Below are 26,287 nucleotides of genomic sequence, written 5' to 3' on the forward strand. Positions count from 1 at the left end.
GTCAGTGTGAGCAATGATCAGTGTGTGTGCAGTGTGCAGTGTGTGTGCAGTGTGGCAGTGTGAGCAATGAGCAGTGTGTGTGCAGTGAGTGTGTGCAGTGTGTGCAGTGTGCAAAAAAAAATGTAAAAAAAAAATGTTAAAAAAATTTAAATTTTTTTTTTTTTTTTTTTTTAAACGGGAGCCACGGGAAAACCGCGTTATAACCGAATCGCTGTATAACGAGGCGCGTTATAACGGGGTTTAGCTGTATATATATATATTTGTTTTTTATTTGTATGAAAAAGGTGTAAATCACCTACACCACCTAAATCACCCATATGTAACATGTCACTGCAGAAGTGCCCGCATGTACAGTACAAAACTACAACTCAAGTCAATTGAGTTTATATAATCAGCTTCTTTATTTGGAAAACAGTCTGTGTGCATTAAGTCTCAATTTTGTATGTTTAAAAAATAGTTAATAAAATACCTGAATCACCTGCTGAGGAAATGAAAAATATCTTCTGGCTCACTGAAACAGCATGGTGAAATGATAGATATTTAAATGTCCCCAAGTTGTTTTGAGACACACAAGGTTAGATTGTTTCATAACTACTGTATGTCAGACAACTGAGAAGAGATCAATCTTTTTGAAGTATCACCCAATATTTCACATTAAATATATCTTGAAAAAAAATCTTAGAATCACAAAAAACAAAGGTAGATCTACAGTAAGTTGTAGCACTGAAATATTTTCTAAACTAGTAAAGCATTTTTTTAATTACTGTATATACTGAGACAACAAAAAATGAAAGCATCAATGGCCTAGTTAAAAGAATCAAATACTACATGTGTGTCTGCTTATACTGGGAGTCATTATCATTTTTTTCAGAAGTAACACGGGGTGCTTTTTTATATTCAAGATATTCAACACATTCATAAAGCACCATTGAAACCACAAGCACTGAGAGGAGAATGTACAGTTTCACAGACACGCATATGAATGTACTGTAACCGTAGGCTATGACGAAGCCCAAAGACTCCCAAAGTCGGTAATTGGCAAAGGCAGCTTCCTTGTGGTCATCAAATAAAACTCCATAGAGAGCTGAAAAACACATTTGTAGATTAAATAAATTTGATAAATTACATAAAAAAATGTATGCAAATTTTGTTAACACCTATAATGTAAATTTGTAGCAAATAGTTGAATGTGAAGCAAGTTAAGTAACCCAAACATAGTCCTAGTAGAGACCACAACATTGGATTGACATACTTTTATTAATTCAGAATATATTACTTTTAATATTACTGTAATTGTAATAATTGTTTATACATAAGATATAACTGTTACCTATTTTCTACTGTACAGGCACAGTCAACAAGACAAGGAAATGTATTATTTATTTATTTATTTATAAAATATTTTACCAGGAAGTAATACATTGAGAGTTACCTCTCGTTTTCAAGTATGTCCTGGGCACAGAGTAAAACAAATAATACATGGTTACAAGTACAGTTACATAAATGAACAGGGTATACATTATATACAAGACATTGCGTGCACAGTTAAAGAAAATATATATTATGAGCGTATGAAACAGTTACAGACCAGATTAAAGTGTGAGACAGCCTTAGATTTGAAAGAACTTAAGCTGGTGGTGGATATGAGAGTCTCTGGTAGGTTGTTCCAGTTTTGGGGTGCACGGAAGGAGAAGGAGGAACGTCCGGATACTTTGTTGAGCCTTGGGACCATGAATAGTCTTTTGGAGTCTGATCTCAGGTGATAGGTGCTGCATGTGGTAGGGGTGAGGAGCTTGTTCAGGTAGCTGGGTAGCTTGCCCAGAAAGTATTTGAGGGTGAGACAGGAAAGGTGAACTTTGCGCCTAGACTCTAGTGATGACCAATCTAGTTCTTTGAGCATTTCGCAGTGATGTGTGTTGTAGTTGCATTCGAGAACAAAACGACAAAATGAATTGTAGAGGGTGCCAAGTTTGCTAAGGTGGGTTTGAGGAGCCGAGCCATATACTATGTCTCAATAGTCAATAATTGGCATTAGCATCTGCTGTGCAATACGCTTTCTGACCAGGAGACTTAGGGAGGATTTGTTCCTGTAAAGTACCCCTAGTTTGGCATAGGTCTTGGTTGTCAGGGTATCAATGTGCATCCTGAATGTTAAGTGGGAGTCAAACCATAAGCCCAGGTATTTAAAACTAGTGACAGGTGTTAGGGTGGTGTTAGCGTTGGTTCTAATCAGGAGCTCAGTCACTGGAAGCTTTACAAATTTAGTCTTGGTCCCAAATACCATTGTTACAGTCTCGTCAGTGTTTAAAAACCGTTTGTTTTGGGAAATCCAGTTTTCGAGTCTCAAAAAGTCAGACTGAAGTATGTGTTGGAGGTCAGAGAGGCTATGGCTGTGTGCATATAGGAGTGTGTCATCTGCATACATGTGTATTGAGGCTTCCTTACAAGCTGTGGGAAGATCATTAATGAACACTGAGAAGAGTAGGGGCCCCAGAACAGAGCCTTGCGGGACACCACATGTGATATCCAGGGGGTTGGAGTTAGAGCCTGAAATGGACACATGTTGGGATCTTCCTGATAGGTAGGACTGAAACCAGTTTAAAGCATGTTTCCCTATTCCAGAGCTCTGGAGTTTGTTAAGCAGGATAACATGATCAACTGTGTGAAAAGCCTTTGCAAAATCTAGGAATACTGCACCAGTGGAGCATGGGTATCGCAGAGTTTTAAGAACTCGGATTGGAAATAGTCGAGCGCAGAATCGGGGTCGGGAATTAAATCGAATCTGTGCCATGGGCAGTTGGTAAGGTCATCCAGAAACTGTTGTGGGTTAAAGTTTTTAAATGTTCTAGTGAGGAGAACTTTAGGGCTTGATTGGGGCGGTTTAATTTTCCTTACACAGTACACTATTGCATGGTCACTGAAAATGTCAGGAAGGATGCCAGAGGATTGGATTCTGCTGGGGTTTGAGGAGAGAATCCAGTCTAGCAAGGAATGGTTATGCGATTTCAGGTTTATCCGTGTGGGTTGGGAAATGAGTTGTGATAGGTTAAGTGACTTGAGTTGTATCTGGATTTTGTGGTTTTTAGGGTCAAGCCAATTGAAGTTGAAATCCCCAAGAACTAGCAGCTCACTCTTCTCATTCAGAGAGGAAATGGAGCCAAGAAATTGGGTGATATCAGTCAGGGATTGTAGAGGGGCTTTAGGGGGGCGGTAGATGCCAGCGAGCAAGATGGGCTTAGAAAAGGGGAGGCAGATTTTGCCAACTAGAGTTTCAAAAGAGGGTGGGCTTGGTGGGCAATTTAACAGTGTAAGTTGTAAGGTGTCTGCAATATAAAATAACACCCCTCCTCTCTTTGACCTATCTCTCCTAAAAATGGAGTATCCCTGAATGGCAATATGTGCATCAGGGGTTTTAGGGGTTAGCCATGTTTCTGTAAGAATGATGGCTTTGGGTTTATGCATAAGGCACCATGCCCTTAGTTCATCCAGTTTGGGCAGCAGGCTCCGGATGTTTATATGGGCGACAGATAGGCCTTTTTGGAACTTAAAGGTGGAATTCTCAGGGGCATGGGACAGAGCTGAAATCGGAGGACCTGGGTTAGGTTCAATATCACCTGCTAAAGAGAGTAATAATATGAGTAGAAATTTGGTTAGTTGTTTGCAAGTTGTAGATTTGTGGTGTTTGCCATTAGAGTGAGCAGTGGTTGGTGTGCTGGTTTTTAGAGTTCTCCACCAACATTCAGTAGATAGTGCAAGGCTTTTGAGTAGTCCAGGGTGTATGGTGATGTTGTGTGTGGGCCAGGATGGAGGAGTTTGTAGTGGATAGAGGGAGTAACATCTAAATGAATCTGTTAAGGGGCAGATACATAAAGCTACAATTCAGGTTTACTACTGAGCTTAACACGACCTTGAGTACTTCATGGCAGTTTGACAGTACACAAAACTATTAACAATTTAGAGGAAAACTTGCACGCATTAATATCACCAAAGCTTCAGATTGCTCTTGTCTTCTGAACTGAGCTCTCTACTGTAACTCAAATTCAGTTTAAATTGATATTATGAATCACTGGCAGAATAAAAATAAATGGAACTGGATGACATAACATAAAACTTAGTAAAATAGCTGAAGAAGCAGACCCACCCCAATCTCACTTATGGGGGGGGGGTATAAGGGCTACAAATGGAGGCGCTGGTGATATAGTGAACTGCTCACAGGACAGGTTTTGCAGCAGCAGGATTATGGTCATATTGTGTGTGCAACAGAGACTGTTTCATGCTTCCCTCACTGAGAAAGAAAGGAAGGGGGGATCTCTCCTTGAGGCTACACCAGGGAGGGGGTTACCCAGGCCCTTACCAAAGAAAATATGTTGGTGTGTGTGGACTTCGTGCCAGGGAGTGTGGACACCCTCATATCAGCGAGATATTAATCTGTGGGGCGATTCCTTGAGGCTGCACTGAGTGGATACCCACATTAACTTCTAAAAATATGATTTGGAGCGACTACCTGAGGCTTCACTAGGGAGGAGTGGGTACCCTGCATATCAGAATACCAAGAAGAAAATAGGGAGCAGGTTCCTGAGGCGACACCAGGAAGCTGGCAGCCCATTTTCCAGGCACTGCAGTTGGGGCAACTACCAAAGGCTTCACCAGGGAGGAGTGGGGACCCTTCTGTAACCCGAAGAAAAATAAGCAGCAAGGGGGCGTCACCAACAGGTACAGCCCAACCCTTAGTAAAGTAGCTGAAGAAGCAGACCCATCACAATCTCACTTATGGGGGGGGGGGGGTACAAGGGCTACATATACGTAATAGTAAAATTAAATTATTCACCACGTTTGTGCATTTTATATATGCATATAGAAAAATAATCCACAGCACTCCCTTGGATATCAATTAAAGTTCAAATTTAATCCATCCATTCCAAAAATGATTATAAATGGGTAACATTTCAGACCAACACAGTCCTTTATCAGACTCCTGACAAAGGACCATATTGGTCCGAAACGTTGCCCATTTTTAATAATTTTTGGAATAATGGATTAAATGTGAGCTTTTATTGATATGCAAAGGAGTGCTGTGGATTATTTTTCATCATATGTAACTTTGATCTGTACTGGTGATCCAAGCCCTTCTACTGGTACTCCACGAAGCTAAGTAATTTTGATTTTGAACTGCCTAGATTGTTCGGATGTGGGGTGTTATTGTGTGCCCCAGAATTTGTTTCCATTGCATAAATACATACATATATACACAGATACTCCCCAAAGTTGCAGCAAAAAAAAAATCAAAAGTCAGAATCTTTGGGAAATGTAAAATCAGTGGTCAGCAGCAGGGAGGTCCATTCTCCTAAATTGGACCCCTCTCCCAGTGTTAATTCCGGTTGTGAGGGTGGGCCGGCTGCGGTAGTGTTCTCATGACTGTCTAAGGTCATTATATAAAGAATTATCTTCATTAGCTAATGAATGATAACAGATATATCATGGATAACAAGGCATATATATGCTAAACAATTTAAAATGAGTTGGTTTCAATATAATTATGTTTTTCTGCATCAAACTCACCATTTGTTTGTGTCTGCCAGATGGCATCCGACATACCCCAAAGGGCAGGAAATACGAAGAACACAGGAAGCTGATTTGGGTGAGGCTTCCACAGAAGCAGCGCTATAATCGTGGCAGCATTAGTGACTGCAGCTATAGTTGTGTGTCAAAAAACAGATTAACATTAAAAATTGTCCAAAGTGCATACTGTATGATTGAGTAAATCATTTTTCTATAAATTCCTTTTTTTTAAATTTAGCATCAAAATGTTAAACATTTCTTGATCATCTTTGCCTTTTTAAGCAAAAGACCCAAATGTGAAGCAAGTGGTCTATCTTAAGAAAAGTAATTTAGTCTCCAATTTGCAAAACTTTGCCAAAAGCAGTTCAAATGAATTGCACCAGATTTATCAAAGGAAACACTCCATCTGCTTTCAATTGGATTCATTTTCTTTGATTAATGATGTACTGGCTTTGGCCCAGTTTTGTAGCCAGGATTTTAGCAAATAGACCATAAAGAGTATTTGCCACATTGTGTTTCTGAGGTCTATCACTTAACCCTTCCAGCACTCACATGACCATTTCGGAGCACTCTATCACTGATGCTGAAATGGAAGGGGAGGAGTCATCCTCCTTCCATTCCATTTCCTTCTATTCCACTTTCTTATACTGCAGATCACATTTTTTGCTCCACAGGAGCGGAAAATGTGAGCTCCTCTAGAAAAACACAGTGCCCCTGGAGACCCAAGGCTCGGCATTGTTATTAGTAAAATAGGTTCAAAGTTAATATTAATTACTCCTCAATTTCACTGTGCTTAAATTTTTTAGACATGCGTATTTGGAACATTTGTGTCACTATCTTACCCAGGTAAAAAAGGGGGACTCTGCCTGTATACTGAGAAAGTTTTCCAAACAGCAAAGAACAAATTGCATTGGTTGCTGCAAAACAAATCATCACATAGCCAACAAAATGTATTCCAAGAGTACAGGTAACATAAGACTAAGGAGAGGGGAAAGAAAGAAAACATGCTTAAATACCAAATCATATCACTGACGGAGATCATTTTTCAATCCGCAATTAAACTAAAAATATTATAAACAAACTTAGAAAATTAAGATTCTCTGTTAAAAACATGAGAAGTAGTGGAGGGAGGCAAATAGTACTTTAGAATAGTGTAAGAAGGGAAATAGAGGGGATATTACAAGCAAAGGGGACCAAAGTGTACTAATGGCAGTGAAATGTTTAAGGGATCACTTCTTTGTCATAAATGCTGTTAAAAAATAAATAAAAATGTTTTACTAATTTATTATATCAAATGAGGAGGCAGGAGCGAGGTCATAACAGACCAACAGACCAAGGCATACTAGTAAAGAGAGCAGACCCCAATAGCTGAAGCAGACAGGTCCAGGCAAAGTGCAGAGTAGAGCAGGAGAGCCAAGCTGCATGACACAAGCCTGAATCAGGGCAGGTGATGTACAGGAATGCCAGGCAATAAGGCAGAGCACAGTACTAGAGCAGGAGGCGCGAGGTTAAAACAGGCCAGGTCAGGACAGGCAGTAGACAGGAACAAGGGCAGAACAAGCTAAGAGCAGGCCACATGAAGAACAGGCGAATGTTAGGGCAGGCAGCAGGAAAGAGCCAAGTCAGCATTCACAGAAGAAAGTCAGATAAAGACTGGAACAATGAGGCTAAACTACATAGAGCAGGCCTGCACAACTCCAGTCCTCGAGGGCGGCAAACAGGCCAGGTTTTCAGGATATCCCTACTTCAGCACAGCTGGCTCAATTAGTGGCTCAGTCATACTGAGCCACTAATTGAGCCAGCTGTGCTGAAGAAGGGATATCCTGAAAACCTAACCTGTTTGCGGCCCTCGATGACTGGAGTTGTGCAGGCCTGACACAGAGCTTGCAAATAGGAAACCGCCAGCTTTAAATGAAGCCAAGGGCTGTCTCCAAGAGGCTGACTGTGAACTTGTCAGATAAACCTGTAAAGAAGAAGCAAGAGAGCTGTCCAGCATCTGATTTAATGGACCATTCAGCTGTGCTTGATGAACTATACAGTACCCACAGGATTGAAGGTCTCTCCTCCCACTCTCCCCCTGACCACCAGTGACTACCTTTGGTTTGTACAGTAAGAGGTGGGAGGGGGGGACCGAAAGCCGAGTCAGAAACAATGTTGCGGTTAGCTTCAGCCTTGGATTTAGGCCCCTATACCAAACCGCATTAATGTCAAATTTTTTCCTCCGGCTTCACCCTTTCTTTCTATTGATTATTTTAAAATACAAAAAGATACATTTTGCACCAATTTTGCTCCAAAATTTCATTGATGCATATCATTTGATGTCTCGTTTTCAATATGACTTAATTGTACATTACATTAAATGTATTATATAAACCTTTGTGTAGTCGCCAGCGAGGAATCCTTGTTCAAAACCACTGTACATTGTCAGAGGTATGAGAAGACATTGACGTTTATCCCGAAGTTGCAAAAGGGTTTCCAAGATTTTTTTCCAAAAAGATTCTTCCTTAATCTCATCTTTTTGATGCTCATTTTTTAGATCAATATTATCCAAGAATACAGAAATAAGTGCAACAGCTAGTACTCCACTGCCTACAAATGTAACACAATTTGGAAAAAGAAGCATTTAGTCTTAGAGGAAGGTTTAGGCAATAAATAATGTTATATTAGAAAATTCTAGCAACTGTCTATGTTCAAATATACAGTATGTACAGCAGTAGGCTCCCAATCAGGTTGATGCCAGGAGCATTGAAACTGGGGTCGCATGCAGTGATGAGCCACACTTACAGTAGCTGCACTTTTTGAGCCTTATTTACAAAGCAGTGCTACTCCAAAGAACAATTTGCAACATGAACACATATGGCCATATAACCTCTCCCTCATGATGTAGAGCCCCATATAATGGCATCTACATTACCCAGGGAAAAGACAATACAACCCTGCATCTTACTTGTGCTGTGGGGACATGGATGCAGGCAGAGACGAGAAGCTCATCTGGAAGGAGAGTATCGGTATTCTCACTCATCAAGCGAAGAATTAAAGCTGCGGGGTCCCATTCAAAAGCATAGACCAACAGCATTAATCCTTCTAGGCCACCAACTTTTCTGTCCTTGTTTCAGAGGAGGGGCAACACTCAGGCTGCAGATTTCCCCATTTTTCTCAATGGCCACAAGGACAGTATGTCTTTCTGCATCTTTACCTACCTCCCTTATCTACCTTAGTGGTTATTGCCTTACTTATCACTAACGTAACCAAGGGGTTAATGTCAACTACCCCTGCCAGCCTAACCAACCACACACCACGGCATACTTCTCCCATCCCCCAACAACAAACCTCCCCCCCACTAGATGGGTAACAGCCCTATTAGCAAAATGTGTCTAATAGGTCTTTAGTCAATTGAAATTGAAAAATAACGTTTAAAATAAATATATATATAAAAAAATATATTACAAAATAACCATAGATTGCATTGGTTCCTTGTAGCTTCAGCCATGAAGATGAGGGTGACCATCATCCTGGCTGGGGTAAGTAATTAATTTTCTTTTAATGGTAAATATTGATTGCCAATGTGGTTTTCAAGGCCTCCATTGAGAGCCTAGGTAGCAACAGTGACAATCAAAGTATGTAATAGCTATTTTTGTTTATAATGTGACTGTTTTATTTAATGTCTTTATTTTACACTTTTTTTAATGCTTGCAAATGGGCAAAATCCCTATTTGCTCCTTTTGGCTAATAGGGCTATTGCCCATTAGTCTAGCAGTGGGTAGGTTTGTTGGGGAGAGGTAGGTAGGTGTGTGATTGGGGTAATTTTCCCTGGGGTGGGAGGTTTGTTCACTCAGGGTGGGTTTAACCCCTTTGTTACCTTAGTGGTTAGTAAAGCATTGTATGACATGCATGCTTTACTAGCCACTATGATAGCCAAGGGGTGTAGGTAGTGTATTTTAATTTTCATAGTGTATCCTAATTTTATTACAAGTTACCATTGCTTGCCAATCTGGCTATCAAGACCCTCATTGTGAGGGCAAAGGTATCCACAGTGACAATCAATGGCTTTATGGTTTAAACATTTTAAAATGTTAAATGTTTTTTTAATGGCTAAAAGCACTGTTAGCAACATTTGGGTAATAAGGCTATTTGAAATTAGTGTACAGGAGGGCATGTTTGTTTGGGGGTGGGGGTAGGAGTGGTGGGTAATGGAGGTGGTTACTCTGGGGTGGGTTGTTAGGCATTCTGCTGAGGTGGCAATAGGGGTAAACCCTAGGTAGTTTCTAGGGACAACTGTAGCCAGGGGGTAGGTAGTTTAATTTTATGTTAATATGAAACCCTTTGTAGCCCTTTGTTGTCAGCTAGTCATGAAAACCCATGACCAGTTGACCACTTGGGCTGCTAAGGAGTTCATATTTACCGTAATGTATTTAAAGTTGTATTTTATCATTTATTTCAGGTTGATTTAGCTTATCTTGTCTATGTATATAATGGTCAATATATTGGCCATTAAATACATAGGAGAGACAGGGCTAATGCCAGCCTGGAGTAGGTGATAAAAAAAATGTGGTACAGTACCATATATCTGCCATTAATCCAGTTGGAATAAATATCAGAACTTGATGTATGGCATGATTGGGGGAAAATTTGGTTTTATGCCTATTTTTTTTCATGGATTCAATATTTTATTTCTACCGGTGCTTTAATAATGTATTGCACTATAAAAATTATGCATTTTTTTGGTCCATAATTCAACATTTTTTAGTACCGCAGCTTGATATATGCAGGCCTTGTATGTCCACGTTCATCACTTATCTCAGCTGGTTATAACATTTAAACATATTTTCTGTAAAATAGATATGTATTTGAAAATTGACATTTTTTAATTATTTGATCATACAAACTTTTCACAATAGACTATCCATATTTAGAAGTACCAGCACAGAATTGCAACTTTTATTTAGAGAAAAGGAAGCATAAATACAGTAGATGAGTGTATCTGAAGAACAAATTAAAAGTAAGGGTGTCAGGAAGTTACCACAGGCTTCCCTAAAGAAGTACATTTTTTTTGGACATTCACTAAAGTCTGAGAAGGGATAAAGGAGCTCAATCCACCATCAACTACCATGATGTAAGGCAATGCTTGAGATTTGATACCCCTTATCAGCATGTAGTAAATTCCAGTGTTAGTGATAAGTGATTGAGAAGTGTCTAAAGATGCAGGGCAGATAATTTCACAGGAAGGTAATGGTCTACGAAAAATCATGGAAGTGGAAGGACTTAGTTAAGGAAATGAGGAAACAAGCAAATGAGGCATAAGTCACAGTCAGAATGGAGTAGACTAAAGGGAGAGGGAGAGAGAAAGACAGGGTGTGTGAGATGTAGGAGATAGCATGTGTTGTGCCACTTCATCTTTACAACCAATATGTCATTTGAAATCACCAGCCTCCCCACCTTAACTTAGTTACATTTCTTAAGGCTTGACCTTCTTTTAGGTCTAGCATTACCAGACCCCCAAGGCCAAAAGGTCTCTACTAATTCCCAAATAAATCGTCTTTTACTTACAGCATTGGAAAGCTCACCTGTATAAATGCCCAAAAGAGTATATATTAAGCTCCTCGTTGGATTTGTAGAACTTGTAACATTTCCACTGCTGATATCCACATTTGGGCAATCATTTGCCCCACAGTGTGTATAATTTGAAACACTTACATTGTACCCTATTTATAGAAAAAAATGTTTAATGTTTATCATATGGAGAAATACAGTATTGCTATATACTTTATTATCATACCTGTAATTTATGGAACATCTGGTGGAATATGTTTGTGGACAGATGAAAGACAAGAGAACGGTTATACTATGGACACAAAAGTTATTCGATCAGATTAATTATAAACTCCAGGTCTACCTACTATATATAATGCTTGTGTATATAATTGTAGTGATGATCTAAAAATATTACACGTTGGTAAATATTGTAACTAAGTTTTCACTGCAACTGGCATTTTTCTACTGCTGGACACTCTACAGACAAACACAGAACACTCTTCTTCTGTAAAAACATGAAGTGGTTCCTTATTAAGAGGGGAAACAGAAATAATTCACCTGGTCTGTGTTCTTGGGATCACCCAAGAGCACTCCTCTTCATGGGCGTCCGCAGGGGGGAAGGGGGGGCGCTTGCCCCCCCCTGGATCCTGGGCTGCTAACAGCGGGGGACAGAGGGCACTGGCATGACAGGATTTAGCGCGCTCACGATATGCAAGGAAGCGCGCGCGTATCTTCCCTGCTTCCCCCCCCACCTGGGACCCCCCCCCTTCCTCCCCCCGAGCCCGCTCACAGCCGCTCGCGGCACTTCCTGTGCCTGCTGCTAGTGAGCGCGTGACTGTCCGTGATGCAGAATCTTCCCGCTCCTCTACTGGTGGCTGCGCAGTGTCCCCCCTTCTTCCCCGGGTCTCCGTGGCTGCCCACCCGCCCAGGGTGATAGTAGGTAGGTGCAGAGATGCGGCCGCCAGGGGGGGAGGGGTTGCCTCCTGTCCTGGTGCTCCCTCCTGTCCTGGTGCTCCCTCCTGCCCTGGTGCTCCGCTCCCTCCTGTCCTGGTGCTCCCATCCCCCATCCCCTTGGTGTGGAAGATGAGCGCGGGGGCGGGTAGTGGTGATGCACTTCTGGCTGGTCGGATCGCCGGCCTTCCCCCCCCCCTCCCGTCCCCAGGCACTTACATCCGGCGCTGCATCTCTTGCTCCACTTTGTGTGTGTGTGTGTGTCTGAGGCTGTGTGTGAGTGTGTCTGAGGGTGTGTGTGGGTGTGTCTGAGGCTGTGTGTGGGTGTGTCTGAGGCTGTGTGTGTATGTGTCTGAGGCTGTGTGTGGGTGTGGGTGTGTGTGTGTGTCTGAGGCTGTGTGTGTCTGAGGCTGTGTGTGTGTGTCTGTCTGGTGTGTGTGTGTGGCTGTCTGGTGTGTGTGTGGCTGTGTGTGTGTGGTGTGTGGCTGTGTGTGGATGTGTGGCTGTCTGGTGTGTGTGTGTGGCTGTCTGATGTGTGTGTGTGGCTGTCTGGTGTGTGTGTGTGGCTGTCTTGTGTGTGTGTGGTGCTGTGTCACTGTCTGGCGCTCTGTGGCTGAGTGTGTGTGTGTGGTCAGTGTGCGTATTGGTCTGTCTGAGTGTCTGTAGATCAGTGGCTGTGTGCAGGTAAGAGAGAGAATGGGGGGGAGAAAGGGAGAGAATGGGGATGGGGAGGGAGAGAGAATGGGGGCTGTGAAGGGAGAGAGAGAATGGAGGTGTGGAAGTAGAGAGAGAATGGGGGACAGGGCTGGCAACGGGGGTCTGTCGGGGTTGGCGTCCCAGGCCCGGTGAGTTGGGGCCCACCCACGTGTCAGTCAACCACCCATCTCACCCACTCTCCCTCCCTGTCTCCCTCTCCCTCCCTGTCTCCCTCTCCCTCCCTGTCTCCCTCTCCCTCCCTGTCTCCCTCTCCCTCCCTGTCTCCTTCTCTGTCTCCTTCTCTGTCTCCCTCTCCGTCTCCCTCTCCGTCTCCTTCTCCGTCTCCCTCTCAGTCTCCCTCTCAGTCTCCCTCTCAGTCTCCCTCTCAGTCTCCCTCTCAGTCTCCCTTTCAGTCTCCCTCTCAGTCTCCCTCTCAGTCTCCCTCTCAGTCTCCCTCTCAGTCTCCCTCTCAGTCTCCCTCTCAGTCTCCCTCTCCGTCTCCCTCTCCCTCTCCGTCTCCCTCTCCGTCTCCCTCTCCGTCTCCCTCTCCGTCTCTGTCTCCCTCTCTGTCTCCCTCTCCCTCTTTGTCTCCCTCTACCTCTCTGTCTCCCTCTCTGTCTCCCTCTCCCTCTCTGTCTCCCTCTCCCTCCTTGTCTGTCTGTCTGTGTCTCTCTGTCTCTCTCTCTCTCTGTCTGTCTCTCTCTCTGTCTGTGTCTCTCTCTCTTTGTGTCTCTCTCTCTTTGTCTCTCTCTCTCTCTCTGTCTCTCTCTCTCTCTCTGTCTCTCTCTCTGTCTCTCTCTCTCTCTGTGTGTGTGTCTCTCTCTCTCTCTCTGTGTGTCTCTCTCTCTCTCTGTGTTTGTCTCTCTCTCTCTCTCTGTGTGTCTCTCTCTCTCTCTGTGTGTCTCTCTCTCTGTGTGTCTCTCTCTCTGTGTGTCTCTCTCTCTCTGTGTCTCTCTCTCTCTATGTCTCGCTCTCTCCGTTTGTCTCTCTCTCTCTCTGTGTCTCTCTCTCTCTCTCTCTCTCTCTCTCTATGTCTCTCGCTCTCTATGTCTCTCTCTCTCTGTGTCTCTTAACTGCCGTATACCTACACCGAAGTAACCTACCCTGCTTTCTTCCAGATCTGACTAAAGTTTCACGTGGGAGACATTGGAAGACAGGTAGGGAACACCTCCCCTCTAGTATAGTACCTTGAGGGACTGCGGATCAGGTAAGATCCCAGGCGGGATTGGTGCTTTAGAAATTGTGAAGAGGGGGCGTACTGACAATGGTTAAGGGGTACAGAAGTCATTCACATCTGGCTTTCTTTGTTGTTCGATTAGTGAGGCCATCCCAGACACACACGCGCACGCGCGTAACTAGGACTACTGGTAGTAAAGTATAAGTGTAATACAATAAATAAACTGTTAATGTAAAAAAAAATTGTGTCCCGGTTTTTCATTTTCAAATCTGGTCACCCTTGAGAGAGGGAGAGTCTGAGAAAGGGAGAGTCTGAGAGAGGGAGAGTCTGAGAGAGGGAGAGTCTGAGAGAGGGAGAGTCTGAGAGAGGGAGAGTCTGAGAGAGGGAGAGTCTGAGAGAGGGAGAGTCTGAGAGAGTGAGAGTCTGAGAGAGTGAGAGGGAGAGTCTGAGAGAGTGAGAGGGAGAGTCTGAGAGAGTGAGAGGGAGAGTCTGAGAGACTGAGAGGGAGAGTCTGAGAGACTGAGAGGGAGAGACTGAGAGACTGAGAGGGAGAGACTGAGAGGGAGAGCCTGAGAGGGAGAGCCTGAGAGGGAGAGTCTGAGAGACTGAGAGGGAGAGTCTGAGAGACTGAGAGGGAGAGACTGAGAGGGAGAGACTGAGAGGGAGAGACTGAGAGGGAGAGACTGAGAGGGAGAGTCTGAGAGGGAGAGTCTGAGAGGGAGAGTCTGAGAGGGAGAGTCTGAGAGGGAGAGACTGAGAGGGAGAGACTGAGAGGGAGAGACTGACAGGGAGAGACTGACAGGGAGAGTGTGTGTGTGTTTGTGTCTGTCTGTCTGTGAATGAATACAGACACCAATCCACAGTCAGTCAGTCACCCACCCAAGTGTCAGTCACACACGAGTCAGTCAGTCACCCACCCACCCAAGTGTCAGTCACCCACCCCGTCACCCACACACCCCCACACCACCTCTCTCTCTCTGTCTAGTTAAAATTATGCCCCCCCCTGAAAACATTTCTGCGGACGCCCATGCTCCTCTTACAGGTGTAGCCACCTTTCCCTATGCCTAAGGGAAACTACGCAGGAGACTACGCGTGCTGCTATACCTGTTGCTCACAGGAGGCCTAAGCCTCCGCCACTGAGAGCCTGGGGTGAGTTCTTTCTCCTTAGAGCAGCGTCTCCACCTGTGAGGGATCCCAACGTTGGCGGGATAACCCCTTCACAAGAACTATCACAGAAATTAATACACACGCAGGTATAAAACGAGCTTTTACTGAACACACATCAATAACTATTAACTATACACACGTATAACACATGTAACAATAGTACTCCTGTACCCACAGTGTACACCCAATGTCCACCCAATGTCCCAATACTTGGTGAATTCCCCAAAGTTCTGAGGGTGTGGTGACACCAAAAACCCTGGTGTCCTTCTCAATGTCAGTCCCACCCAAGTGTGAGGTAGCGCTACCTCTTTAGACCGTTAGTGTACTTATGTATACCTCCCTGGGCACTCTTGCACCCAGGTGTAGCCGATGATGAGAGGATCAGTCTGGTCCCATGATGTCGGGCCTCCAATAATCCCATCATTCCTTACGTGTCTGATCTTCCTTATGAAGTGCGAGCTCCATCCGGAGGGTCTCACACAATGTCTCTAGGGGCTTGGTTCCAGGCTGCAGGGAACCGTGTGGCCTTCCAGTCACCGTACAACAGCACCTCTATTTGCTAATGGGGAGGCGTCCCTATCTGGGGCCTTCCCTACAATACTCAGCTGTGGAGACACAGGGCCTAGCTTGGGCCCAAGGGGCAAATCTCGGCCTAGTACAGGGAAGCACTGCTCCCTGGACACTACCTTGCCTGTAGCCTTCCTCCGACCGACTGGCATGGTCCATTTGTGTGGTGCCAAACAATCTATATCCCTTGCTTCAAGGATCCTGGGACTTTTAGTCGCTTGCGGAGCAATTTTAAGAGGCCGCCGCATTGACTGCGCATGCGCACTGCATTGCTACTATGCATGCGCGACTCCAATACATGGGGCACTGACCCATTACCCGTTACTTATTCGGGTGGTGCCCACCAGTCTCCATTTGTGTTAGCGGAGTGTTGCAGGGTACATGCAACTACATACACGGGGTCTCTTGACAAGGCTTATTTATTGAGCCTTAAAAAGCATACAGCACACAAAACAAAATAGCTTCTCTTCAGCAGACAAAACAAAATAGCTTCTCTTCAGCAGACAAAACAAAATAGCTTCTCTTCAGCTTGGCAAATAAAGCATCTTCTTATAAACATGTAGTTTGCAAAACAGACCTTCTAGCAGTAATCTCCTCAGTATTTCAGTCCTCTCTCCTGACCAGCTAGTGTGCATGTGTGCACAGCCTTGGGGTTCTAAAACACCTTGATCATGCAGCTGGTGTCAGACTAATTAAGCAGCCCTTCCCAACTTAACCTCGTCACTGCTGCACTGCAAGCCTAATCATAGGTTTGCCAGGTTTATGGCTGGTGACGTTCATTCACCCTGTCACATTCCTCCCGTGTTAGTGTGTGGCTGGGACCACGCACGGCTGAAGCCCGATCATCCACCCCTTCTCTAGAAAAGAAGTCAGCATTAACATTTTAATTTCCAGGCCTGTGTTGAATCTCAAATGAGAAGTGTTGGAGGGCCATTTACCACCTGGTCAATCTAGCATTGGAGTCCTTCATATTATTTAACCACTTCAATGGAGCATGGTCCATCACCAGAGTAAAATGGACTCCTGCCAGGTAATGCCTCAAAGCCTCGATTGCTCACTTTACTGCGAGGCACTCCTTCTCAATCACTGAGTAGTTTTTTTTGGCAGACCTGGCTAGGGTTCCTTATGTATGCTAGAGTGCTGTATATTCTGCGTATTAGGGTTTGTTTATACTGGCACATACTGCTACAGCAGCGACATTTAGGGTGCTTTGGTTCATCTGGACAATGACTCACCATACTCACTGGTCCAAACTGCAACATACATTAATAGAGGATATTTGCAGTCAGCATTCATTGATCCAGAACACCAGATTCAGTGTTCATATGAAGGATCTAAACGTTTAATTCTTATTTTATCACCCATTATTTTAAAATTATTTGAATAAAGTATGTTTTAAAGTGTTCACCATACCACCATGTGTTTAGAGTGCCCTTACTAGGTTCTTTTTCTCTGGTCTGTTGTTATATGCACTTACCTAGGGAGCACCGACACACTTACATTTAGACAGTTGCGGGGGTTCCCTCTTTTGTTATCTAGTTTTTTTTCCCTCGGGAACAATTTCCAACTCAGAAAAAGGATCGGATGTTCCCCTCCCTCAAACTGTTGTGACAACACTGCCCCTAGCCCTATCTCTGATGCATCGGTTTGCACTACAAAAGGCCTGTTGAAATCTGGGCTTCTAAGGACGTGACCCTCTGATAGACACCTTTTTATGTCCTCAAAGGCTCTCTGACATTCCCTTGACCATACCACTTGTATAGGGGGACACTTTTTTGTGAGGTCTGTTAGTGGGGCTGCAACTTCCGAGTAGTTGGGGATGAGCAACCGATAGTACTCTACTAAACCCAACAGGGAGCGTACCTGCGTTTTTGTTTGGGGAGTCGGAACTTCTTTCAGGGCAGCTACCTTGTCGGCTAGTGGCCTTACTTTTCCACCTCCCACTGTATACCCTAAGTATTTGGTTTCCGCCTTACCTAAGGCACATTTCTTAGGGTTGGCTGTGAGCCATGCCTCTCTTTGAGGACCGCTTTCAACCTATTTAGATGGGCCCGCTAGTGTTTACTATAAATGACAATGTCATCTAGGTAGGCTGCGGCATAAGCCCTATGGGGTCTCAGCACTTTATCCATGAGTCTCTGAAATGTGGCTGGGGCTCCATGCAGTCCAAATGGCATTGTCACAAACTGGTATAAACCCATGGGGGTGGCAAAGGCTGTTTTGCACTTGGACTTTTCCTCTAAATGTATTTGCCAGAATCCTTTTGTTAAGTCCAGCGTGGATATATATTCCGCGTTACAAAGGGTGTCAATTAATTCGTCCACCCTTGGCATCGGATATGCGTCAAACCTGGATACCGCATTAACCTTTCGGAGGTCCACACAAAATCTTACCTTCCCATCGGTTTTAGGGACCATAACTAGTGGACTACACCACTCACTGCATGATTCCTCAATCACTCCTAAGTGTAACATTTCTTGTACCTCCTTCTCTACCAGGGCCCTACGACTTTCAGGCAACCTATAAGGACGGGAACGTACTTTTACCCCAGGTGCTGACTTGATCATATGTGAAATTAAATTAGTTTGCCCTGGCAAATCAGAAAAAACATCATGGAATTGTGTAATTATTTCTAACAAGTCCCCTTTTTGTTCAGAGGACAACTGTTTACCCATTGGGATTTTATCGTCACCCACGATGTTCTCCCATGGGGGCTGAGGACCCAAGTCCGTTTCCTCCTCCACTGGGTGGATGAATAGAGCCCACTGCATCTTCTAGGGTTTCAGCAAATTTGTTTACCCTTCCTGGACCCTGGTTGAGCGATATCGTAATCCACATCACCCGTGCGGCGGAGTACTTCGAATGGGCCCTGCCATTTGGCCAGGAGTTTACTCTCGCAACTGGGTAATAACAACATCACCTGGTCTCCCGGAATAAACACTCTCATGCGAGCATTCTGATTGTAATGTCTCTCCTGACTGTCCTGGGCTGATCTAAGATTCTCCCTAGCAAAATGCCCGACCACATCTAGGCGCTTCCTAAGGTCTAGTACATATTGCAGGGTATTCTTAGAAGGGGACCGCTGTTCCTCCCAGGACTCCTTTAGGAGGTCTAGGATACCCCAGGGTTGGCGGCCATACAGCAGTTCAAATGGAGAGAATCTCGTGGAGGCCTGGGGAACTTCCCGCACTGCAAACAGCAGAAAAGGGAGAAGTTCATCCCAGTCTCTTCTCTGAATCTACAAATTTCCTCAGCATCCCTTTTAGAGTTCGATTAAATCTTTCCACCAATCCGTCAGTCTGTGGATGGTAGACCGATGTCCGAACAGACTTGACCTCTAGTCATTTTAAGACATCCTGCATCAGCTTAGCCATAAAATTTGTACCTTGGTCTGTCAACATAACCTGGGGAAGTCCAACCCGTGAGAACAGCTCCAACAACTTGTTGGCTACTTGCTTCGCCGTTGCTGTCCTCAGGGAAACGCCTCAGGATATCTTGTTGCATAGTCAACTATTACGAGAATAAACCTGTGTCCTTTCGCAGAAGGCTCTAGCGGTCCTACCAAATCTACGGCAATTCTCTCAAAGGGAACGGACACCAAGGGTAGAGGAACCAAGAGGGCTGTTTTTTGTCCCTTTGGACTAGTTAGCTGGCACTCCGGACATGCCGCACATAACTTAGAAATATCACTATGCATCCCTGGCCAAAAGAATCGGGATGAAATACGGTCCAACGTTTTATCCCTGCCAAGGTGACCACCCCAAGGGACAGTATGGGCTAGAGTGAACACATATTTAACAAACGCCTTGGGAACCAATATCTGTCTGGTGACCTCCCCTGTTTGTGTCTGCCTATTCACCCTATACAGGATATCATTTGATAATTCAAAATGGGGGAATACTATCACCCCCTGTGCATTCAATATCTGCTAATCAATTTTTACCACCTTATCATACTGTCTAGAAAGGACTGGTCTTCCCTATGCCTCTGGCAAAAATCAGGGATGTATAGATCTGGTAAATCTCCAGGGCCCATATCCCCCTCCCTCTGGCCATCCCCAGCCATCACTTGTGACTTCTGACTACTAGAATGGTCACCTTGAGACAAAGATTTCAGCAACCAGTCCTGTTTGTCAGAGCGTCTTTGCTTCTGAGTCTTTGGAACCCGGTGTCTACTGGGAAAAAGGTCTGCCGAGAAGGGGAACAGTTTGCCAGGGTTCTCCTGAGCCATAGGATAAGGCTCCTCGTGAGAGACTGAAGCCATTAGGTCCAAAAAGAAAGGCCAGTCCCGGCCGAGCACAACAGGGTCAGGGAGCCAAGGAGCGACTCCCACTTCGAGGTAGGCCTCCTGACCTTTTACCTGTAGCCGGATTTTGGCCGTCGGATACCGTATTACAAATCTGTGTAAACATTCTATACTCCATTGAGAGTCAAAAGAACACACGTTAGGCGGTAACAGTTCCTGGAAGACCAGAGTTATCCCAGAGCCCGAATCTACAAGGGCCTCGACGGTTTTCCCCCCAACCTGGGCTGGAATTAGCCAGGGCTTATCATTTTCTCCAGTGAAGGCCGAGGCGACGGTCCTGCTGAATGAACAATCCATCTGTGGACAGTCCACATGCCGGTGGCCTTGTTCTCCGCAGGCAGAACATGGAGAGGGTTCCCTCGCAGGAGGGGGTCGAGGATAGTGCTCCGCTGGACCAGATACTGGAAACCAGGCATCTGGTGGGTCCTGTGGGCAACGTCCTCGGAAGTTCCTCTCATTTGGCGACAAGCCGACATCAGGAAGGGGATGACGGTCTCGGCGGTGCCTGGCGTTTTGACTTCTTCCTTGTTGGAAGGACTGCTCCTTTCGTGGCACTTGGCGGTTGCGCATGGAGGGGCCGTAGTTTCCCCGTTGTTCCAATCTCCCTCTTTGGGTCTCCGCAAATGCGGGTGAAGTTGGATCGGTCGGGTCCAGGGCACTCGCCTGATCCTCGGCCCCAAGGAAGTGCTCAACTAGTCGGACCGCCAAAGCTAGGGTTTCAGCAGTATTGCGTTTTACCCATGAGCGTGCGGAAGGGGGTATTATCTGTAGGAATTGTTCCAAAACCAATTGCTTAAGAATTGTCTCCTTTGTGCGCTCCTCGGGTTGTATCCAGCGAGTACACAAGTCCAATAACCACTGAACGAGGACCCGGGGTCTCATCTTAGCGGTGTACTTCAGGTTCCGGAACTGCTGCCGGTAGGTCTCTGGGGTCAGACCTAAGCGATCCAGTATGGTTGCTTTTACTTGTCGGTAGTACATTGCCTGACCTGCTTGGAGGCCCTGATATGATGCCTGGGCTTCTCCTATGAGGAGCGGGGCCAAAGCAGTTGTCCAGCGATCTGCAGCCCAGCCCTGAGCTTCGGCAACCCTTTCAAATGTCAGTAGAAAAGCCTCTGGATCCTCATTCAGAGCCTTTTTCCTCAGGAGAACCGGGGGTTTGTTTGCAGGTTCTGGACTGGCAGACCCCTGGAATTGGGTCAGCAGCCTTACCATCCACTCATCCTGTGCTGCCTGCTGCTGCAATAGTCTTTCATCTCGCTCTGCTTGTAGTTGGGCCTGCTGGCACAGAAACTCTTTTAAAAATTCTTCCATTTTTTTTCATTCTTGTGTGTGTGTGGCCCTTTTACTGCAGGGGCCTTTCAAAATCCCGGCACTTCTGACACCATATGTTGCAGGGTACATGCAACTACACACGCGGGGTCTCTTGACAAGGCTTATTTATTGAGCCTTAAAAAGCATACAGCACACAAATCAAAATAGCTTCTCTTCAGGAGACAAAACAAAATAGCTTCTCTTCAGCAGACAAAACAAAATAGCTTCTCTTCAGCATGGCAAACAAAGCATCTTCTTATAAACATGTACTTTGCAAAACAGACCTTCTAGCAGTAATCTTGTCAGTATTTCAGTCCTCTCTCCTGACCAGCTAGCCTGCATGTGTGCACAGCCTTGGGGTTTTAAATCACCTTGATCATGCAGCTGGTGTCAGACTAATTAAGCAGCCCTTCCCAACTTAACCTCGTCACTGCTGCACTGCAAGCCTAAACATAGATTTGCCAGGTATATGGCTGGTGACGTTCATTCACCCTGTCACACGGAGGTTTCTTGCTTATGATCCTGAGTGTTGTCCGTCACAGAATCTGGGATATCGCCAAACTCATCTGGTTCACTTGCAGACACTACAGGAAATGGTTCAGGTTCATCTTTCCCCACTTGAGGAATCGGTAGCAAGTGGTTCCTATGCCAGACTCTTACCCTTCCATCAGCATCGCGGATGCGATATACAGGGAGGCCCGGCATCTGTGACTCTACCTCGAAGGGAGCTTCTCGCCAGCGGTCTGTTAACCTGTGCTTTTCCTGTGATTTCCTGATGGCGGACCTTATGGTCATACCTCTGCTTGTTATGTTCATTCAGCCTGGCGATGGCTTTCTCTGCAAGCTGATATGCTTTATGGATGTTATCTTGGAGCCATCTCACATACTTGTAATGTGTCATGTTCGGTACTCCATCAGTGTTTACTCGGAGACGAATATCCACCAGCAATTGTGCCTCTCTGCCGAAGATCATGAAGCAGGGTGTATATCCAGTGTATTCATGTCTGGTTTTTTGTAGGCATGTACCAATGGCTCGACATGCTTACTCCATTCAGCCTTCTGGGGACCCTTCAGAGTGCCTAGCATGTCTAGTAGGGTTTGGTTGAACCTTTCTGGCATGACGTCTCATTCAGGGTGATAGGGAATTGTGCGAGATTTCTTGATAGTTAGCAAGTTTAGAAGATACTTGATCAACTTGCTCTCAAAGTTTCTCCCTTGATCGGAGTGCATTCGATTAGATAATCCATAATGTATGAAGTACTTTTCCCACAGTACCTTGGCTACTGTGAGCACTTTCTAGGCCTTGGTAGGGAAAGCTTAAGCATACCAAGTGTAGTAGTCAGTCACTACCAGGACGTTCCTGATTCCTTTCGTGTCTGCCTCAATGCAGAGGAAGTCTATGCAGACTACATCCATGTGACCGGAGCTCTTTAAGTGGCCCATTGGGGCTGCATGTGTAGGTAGTGTTTATAGCAATATGCACTGCAGGCACTTTCGACAATGATGCTCCACTGAGTCCCGCATTTTGGGCCAGAAGAACCTGTCTCTCACTAGGCCGAAGGTTTTGTCCACTGCCAGGTGTCCGTGATCCTCATGCAGAGATCGTAGGACAGTGTACTGCAAGCTTCTGGGCAGGACTAGCTGTCTCCTATCGGGGTGGTTATGATAGGAGACAACCCGGTAAAGAAGATCACGATCCATGCGGAACTCCCATTCCCTCATGATGACAGTGACCGTGTCGCCAGGAGCATGCTTCACTAAAGAGGGGTTGTCTTCCTGGATGGACCAGCATATGGCTCTGTCCATCGGGTCTCACATCTGATGTATACAAACTCTTTCAACATCATGTGATGGACATGCCTTCTGGATGGCAGTATGTGGCAGGGAGCGCCCACCAAAGAGTTTATAGAGGAATTACTCCTCCTACTGAATCGAGGCAATACCTATGGTATCTTGAATGACAGGGAATATGAATATCTTAACAACAAATTCCCAGTCATGGCAGTTTTGTATTTTTTGCCCAAGATCCATAAGAGTCTGACAGCACCACCAGGCAGACCTATTATCTCTGGGATATGATCTCTCACCTCTAATCTGTCTGAATATATAGATTCGTTGTTACAGACTTATGTGGTGACCAAGAGATCCTATCTCAGAGATACTACAGAAGTACTCAATATGCTAGCCCTGATAAAATGGCAACAAGATTACTTTGTGGGGTGTGCTACAAAATTATTAGTGAAACGCAACCCAAACCACAAACATGAAGCTCATTCTGAGAGTACACCTATAGCCACAACCTCTCCCAACATTCTTCACAATTTTCAATTTGTCCCAGTATCCAAAGAGGAGATTATACAAGTGCTCCTCAAATTAAAACTAAGCAGCCAATGTTGACCTGACTTACTGCAATCTAAGTTCCTAAGACTTGGTGCCCCAGCCATTTCCAAACCAATTGCCTCCATAGTCAACTCTATTCTGTCTGCCGGCCATATCCCTAAGAGCTGAAAAACTGCCAGAGTTGTCCCAATCTTCAAAAGTGGGGACAAAACACTGTCTCAAACTACAGGCCAATCTCTCTTCTCCTAATACTATCCAAAGTCATGAAAAATTGTGTTCACTCCCAACTATACCAAGACAAATTTCCCTAGCCAATTCCAATCTGGCTTTCACCCCAAACACTTCATGGTAACTACCCTGCTAAAAATTTGCAATATTACTAGATTTTGCAAACGCTTTTGATACTGTTGATCATGTTATCTTGCTTAACAAACTCCAGTGCTCTGGAATAGGGGAGCGTGCTTTAAACTGGTTTCATTCCTACCTATCAGGTAGATCCCAACATGTGTCCATCTAGGATCCAACGCCAACCCCTTGGATATCACCTGTGGTGTCCCACAAGGCTCTGTTCTGGGGCCCCTACTCTTCTCATTATTCATCAATGATATTTCTACAGCTTGTAAGGGAGCTTCAATACACATGTATACAGATGACACAATCTTATATGCATACAGCCCTAGCCTCTTCGACCATGAACACATACTTCAATCTGACTTTTTGAAACTTGAAAATTGGATTTCTCAAAACAAACAATTGTAAACACTGACAAGACTGTAACAACGGTATTTGGCCTAAAAGCTCCAGATCAGAACCAACGCTAATACCACCCTAAATCCTGTTACTAGTTTTAAATACATGGGTATATGGTTTGACTCCCATTTAACATTTGGGATGCACATTGATACCCTGACATCCAAAACCTATGCCAAACTAGGTGTACTTTACAGGAACAAATCCTCCCTAAGTCTACTGGTCAGAAAGCATATCGCACAGAAGATGCTAATGCCAATGATCGACTACAGCGACATAGTATACGGCTGGGAACAAAAAACCCACCTTAGCAAACTTGACACCCTCTACAATTCAATATGTAATTTTGTTCTCCAATGCAACTACAACACACATCACTGCGAAATTCTCAAAGAACTAGATTGGTCATCACTTGAATCTAGGCACAAAGATCATCTCTCCTGTCTTGCCTTCAAATACTTTCTGGGCAAGCTACCCTTGTACCTGAACAAGCTCCTGACCCCTACCACATGCAGCACTTATCATCTGAGATCTGACTCAAAAGACTGTTCATGGTCCCAAGATTTAGCAAAGTATCTGGTCACTCCTCCTTCTCTTCCGTGCCCCCAAAACTGGAACAATCTACCAGAGACTCTCACAGCCACCACCAGTTCGTTCAAAACTAAAGCTGTCTCACATTTTAATCTGGTCTGTAACTGTTACATACGCCTATAATATATATTATCTCTAACTGTGTGTAACCCCGGTCCTCTGGGGCTCCTAGTTTATTCTCCTACCTCCAGCGGGGCAGGCGGCTGCAGCGGTGGTCGGGACCCCCCCCCCCCCTTCATCTCTGGTGGGGGTGGTGAGGTGCAGGGCCACTGTGGAAGGAGGAGAGACTGCCGCTAGAGCGACCGGGTTGCCAGAGGCTCCGGCTGCCGTTCCTGAAAGGCGCCACCATGTTGGCAAGGTGTGCGCACGCACGGAGATTCGCGCATGTGCTGGGTGCCCTGCAGCCATTAGAATGGAGCGCACACATGCGCAGAAGGTAGTATAGTGTGGCAATGCAGGGAAGGCTCTGTGGGGAACTACAGGTCCCATCATGCTCAGGGGCTAGGAGTCATATTACCATTCACAGCCAATCAGGTTCCTTTATTTCTCCTGCTCTCATATTAATACATTTTGCGCGCTGGAACCACGAGGCAGTCGGTGCTGGGACCAAGACACGGTAGGAGGTATGTGCAGGGGTCTGTGACCCTCTGCACTAGGCCAGATCCCCCCTAGGCCCCAGCGTGACCCTGACTCATACCAACAGATTGTGGCTGCTATTGGGACAGGCCCTTAGGTAGGGACCCTGCCCAATTAGCTATTTGGTAAGTTAGGGACACAGCTGCAAGCTGTGCAGCCCTGACAATTGGGATCTGGGACCAGATCACCCTGCAAGGAGTAAAGACTGTCTTCGTGTGGGACACTCCAGCGGGATACCATCCCACGCAGAGGCGGACTCGTCGCGGATGACATTGCTGGATTGGCGGATCCTTCCCGTTATCTACTCGGCACGCTCAGGTGCTGTAGCACCCAACAGGTACCTTTATCCTAAAAGTGCACCAACAGTATACACACACCATAGTGGCAGCACTGACCACATATAAAGGTGGGACCGTAATCCTTGTGGACACCAGGGTGGTTGGGTGCCCGAGGGCCCCTCAGGTACGGTGGACACGGTGTGGGTTACACGGTGGTGGGATAAGGCCCTGCGTGGTGAAGGTTTAGCTGTGACCAGTAGTGCTACTATTTTTATTGTCTGCTGTTTATCTGCTTATCTACATATTCCAAGTAAAAGGTTATAGTTATATGTCTTGTGTTATTATTGTTTGTTTCTGTGCAGGGTTATCCCTTCTAGTTAGGATCCTGCTCAGGTGGAGGCGCTGTCACCACCACACCAGGCTC

General features: G+C 45.3%; 1 protein-coding gene across 1 annotated transcript in view; it reads right to left on the bottom strand.

The window, feature by feature from the left end:
* Window positions 1-377: 377 nt before the first annotated feature.
* The window catches only part of LOC142493239 (protein unc-93 homolog A-like), a 108,824-nt gene continuing 82,914 nt past the window's right edge, over window positions 378-26,287 (bottom strand). Inside the window, exons 5-9 of the mRNA XM_075596925.1 lie at window positions 11,124-11,261; window positions 7,934-8,148; window positions 6,402-6,537; window positions 5,560-5,691; window positions 378-1,084 (exon numbers count right to left, since the gene is read on the bottom strand). Coding sequence (XP_075453040.1) covers window positions 825-1,084; window positions 5,560-5,691; window positions 6,402-6,537; window positions 7,934-8,148; window positions 11,124-11,261 — 881 coding nt within the window. The 3' untranslated portion in view covers window positions 378-824. The remainder of the gene's footprint in view (window positions 1,085-5,559; window positions 5,692-6,401; window positions 6,538-7,933; window positions 8,149-11,123; window positions 11,262-26,287) is intronic.

This window comes from Ascaphus truei, chromosome 4 (genome assembly GCF_040206685.1).
Source record: "Ascaphus truei isolate aAscTru1 chromosome 4, aAscTru1.hap1, whole genome shotgun sequence".
Classification (NCBI taxonomy): domain Eukaryota; kingdom Metazoa; phylum Chordata; class Amphibia; order Anura; family Ascaphidae; genus Ascaphus; species Ascaphus truei.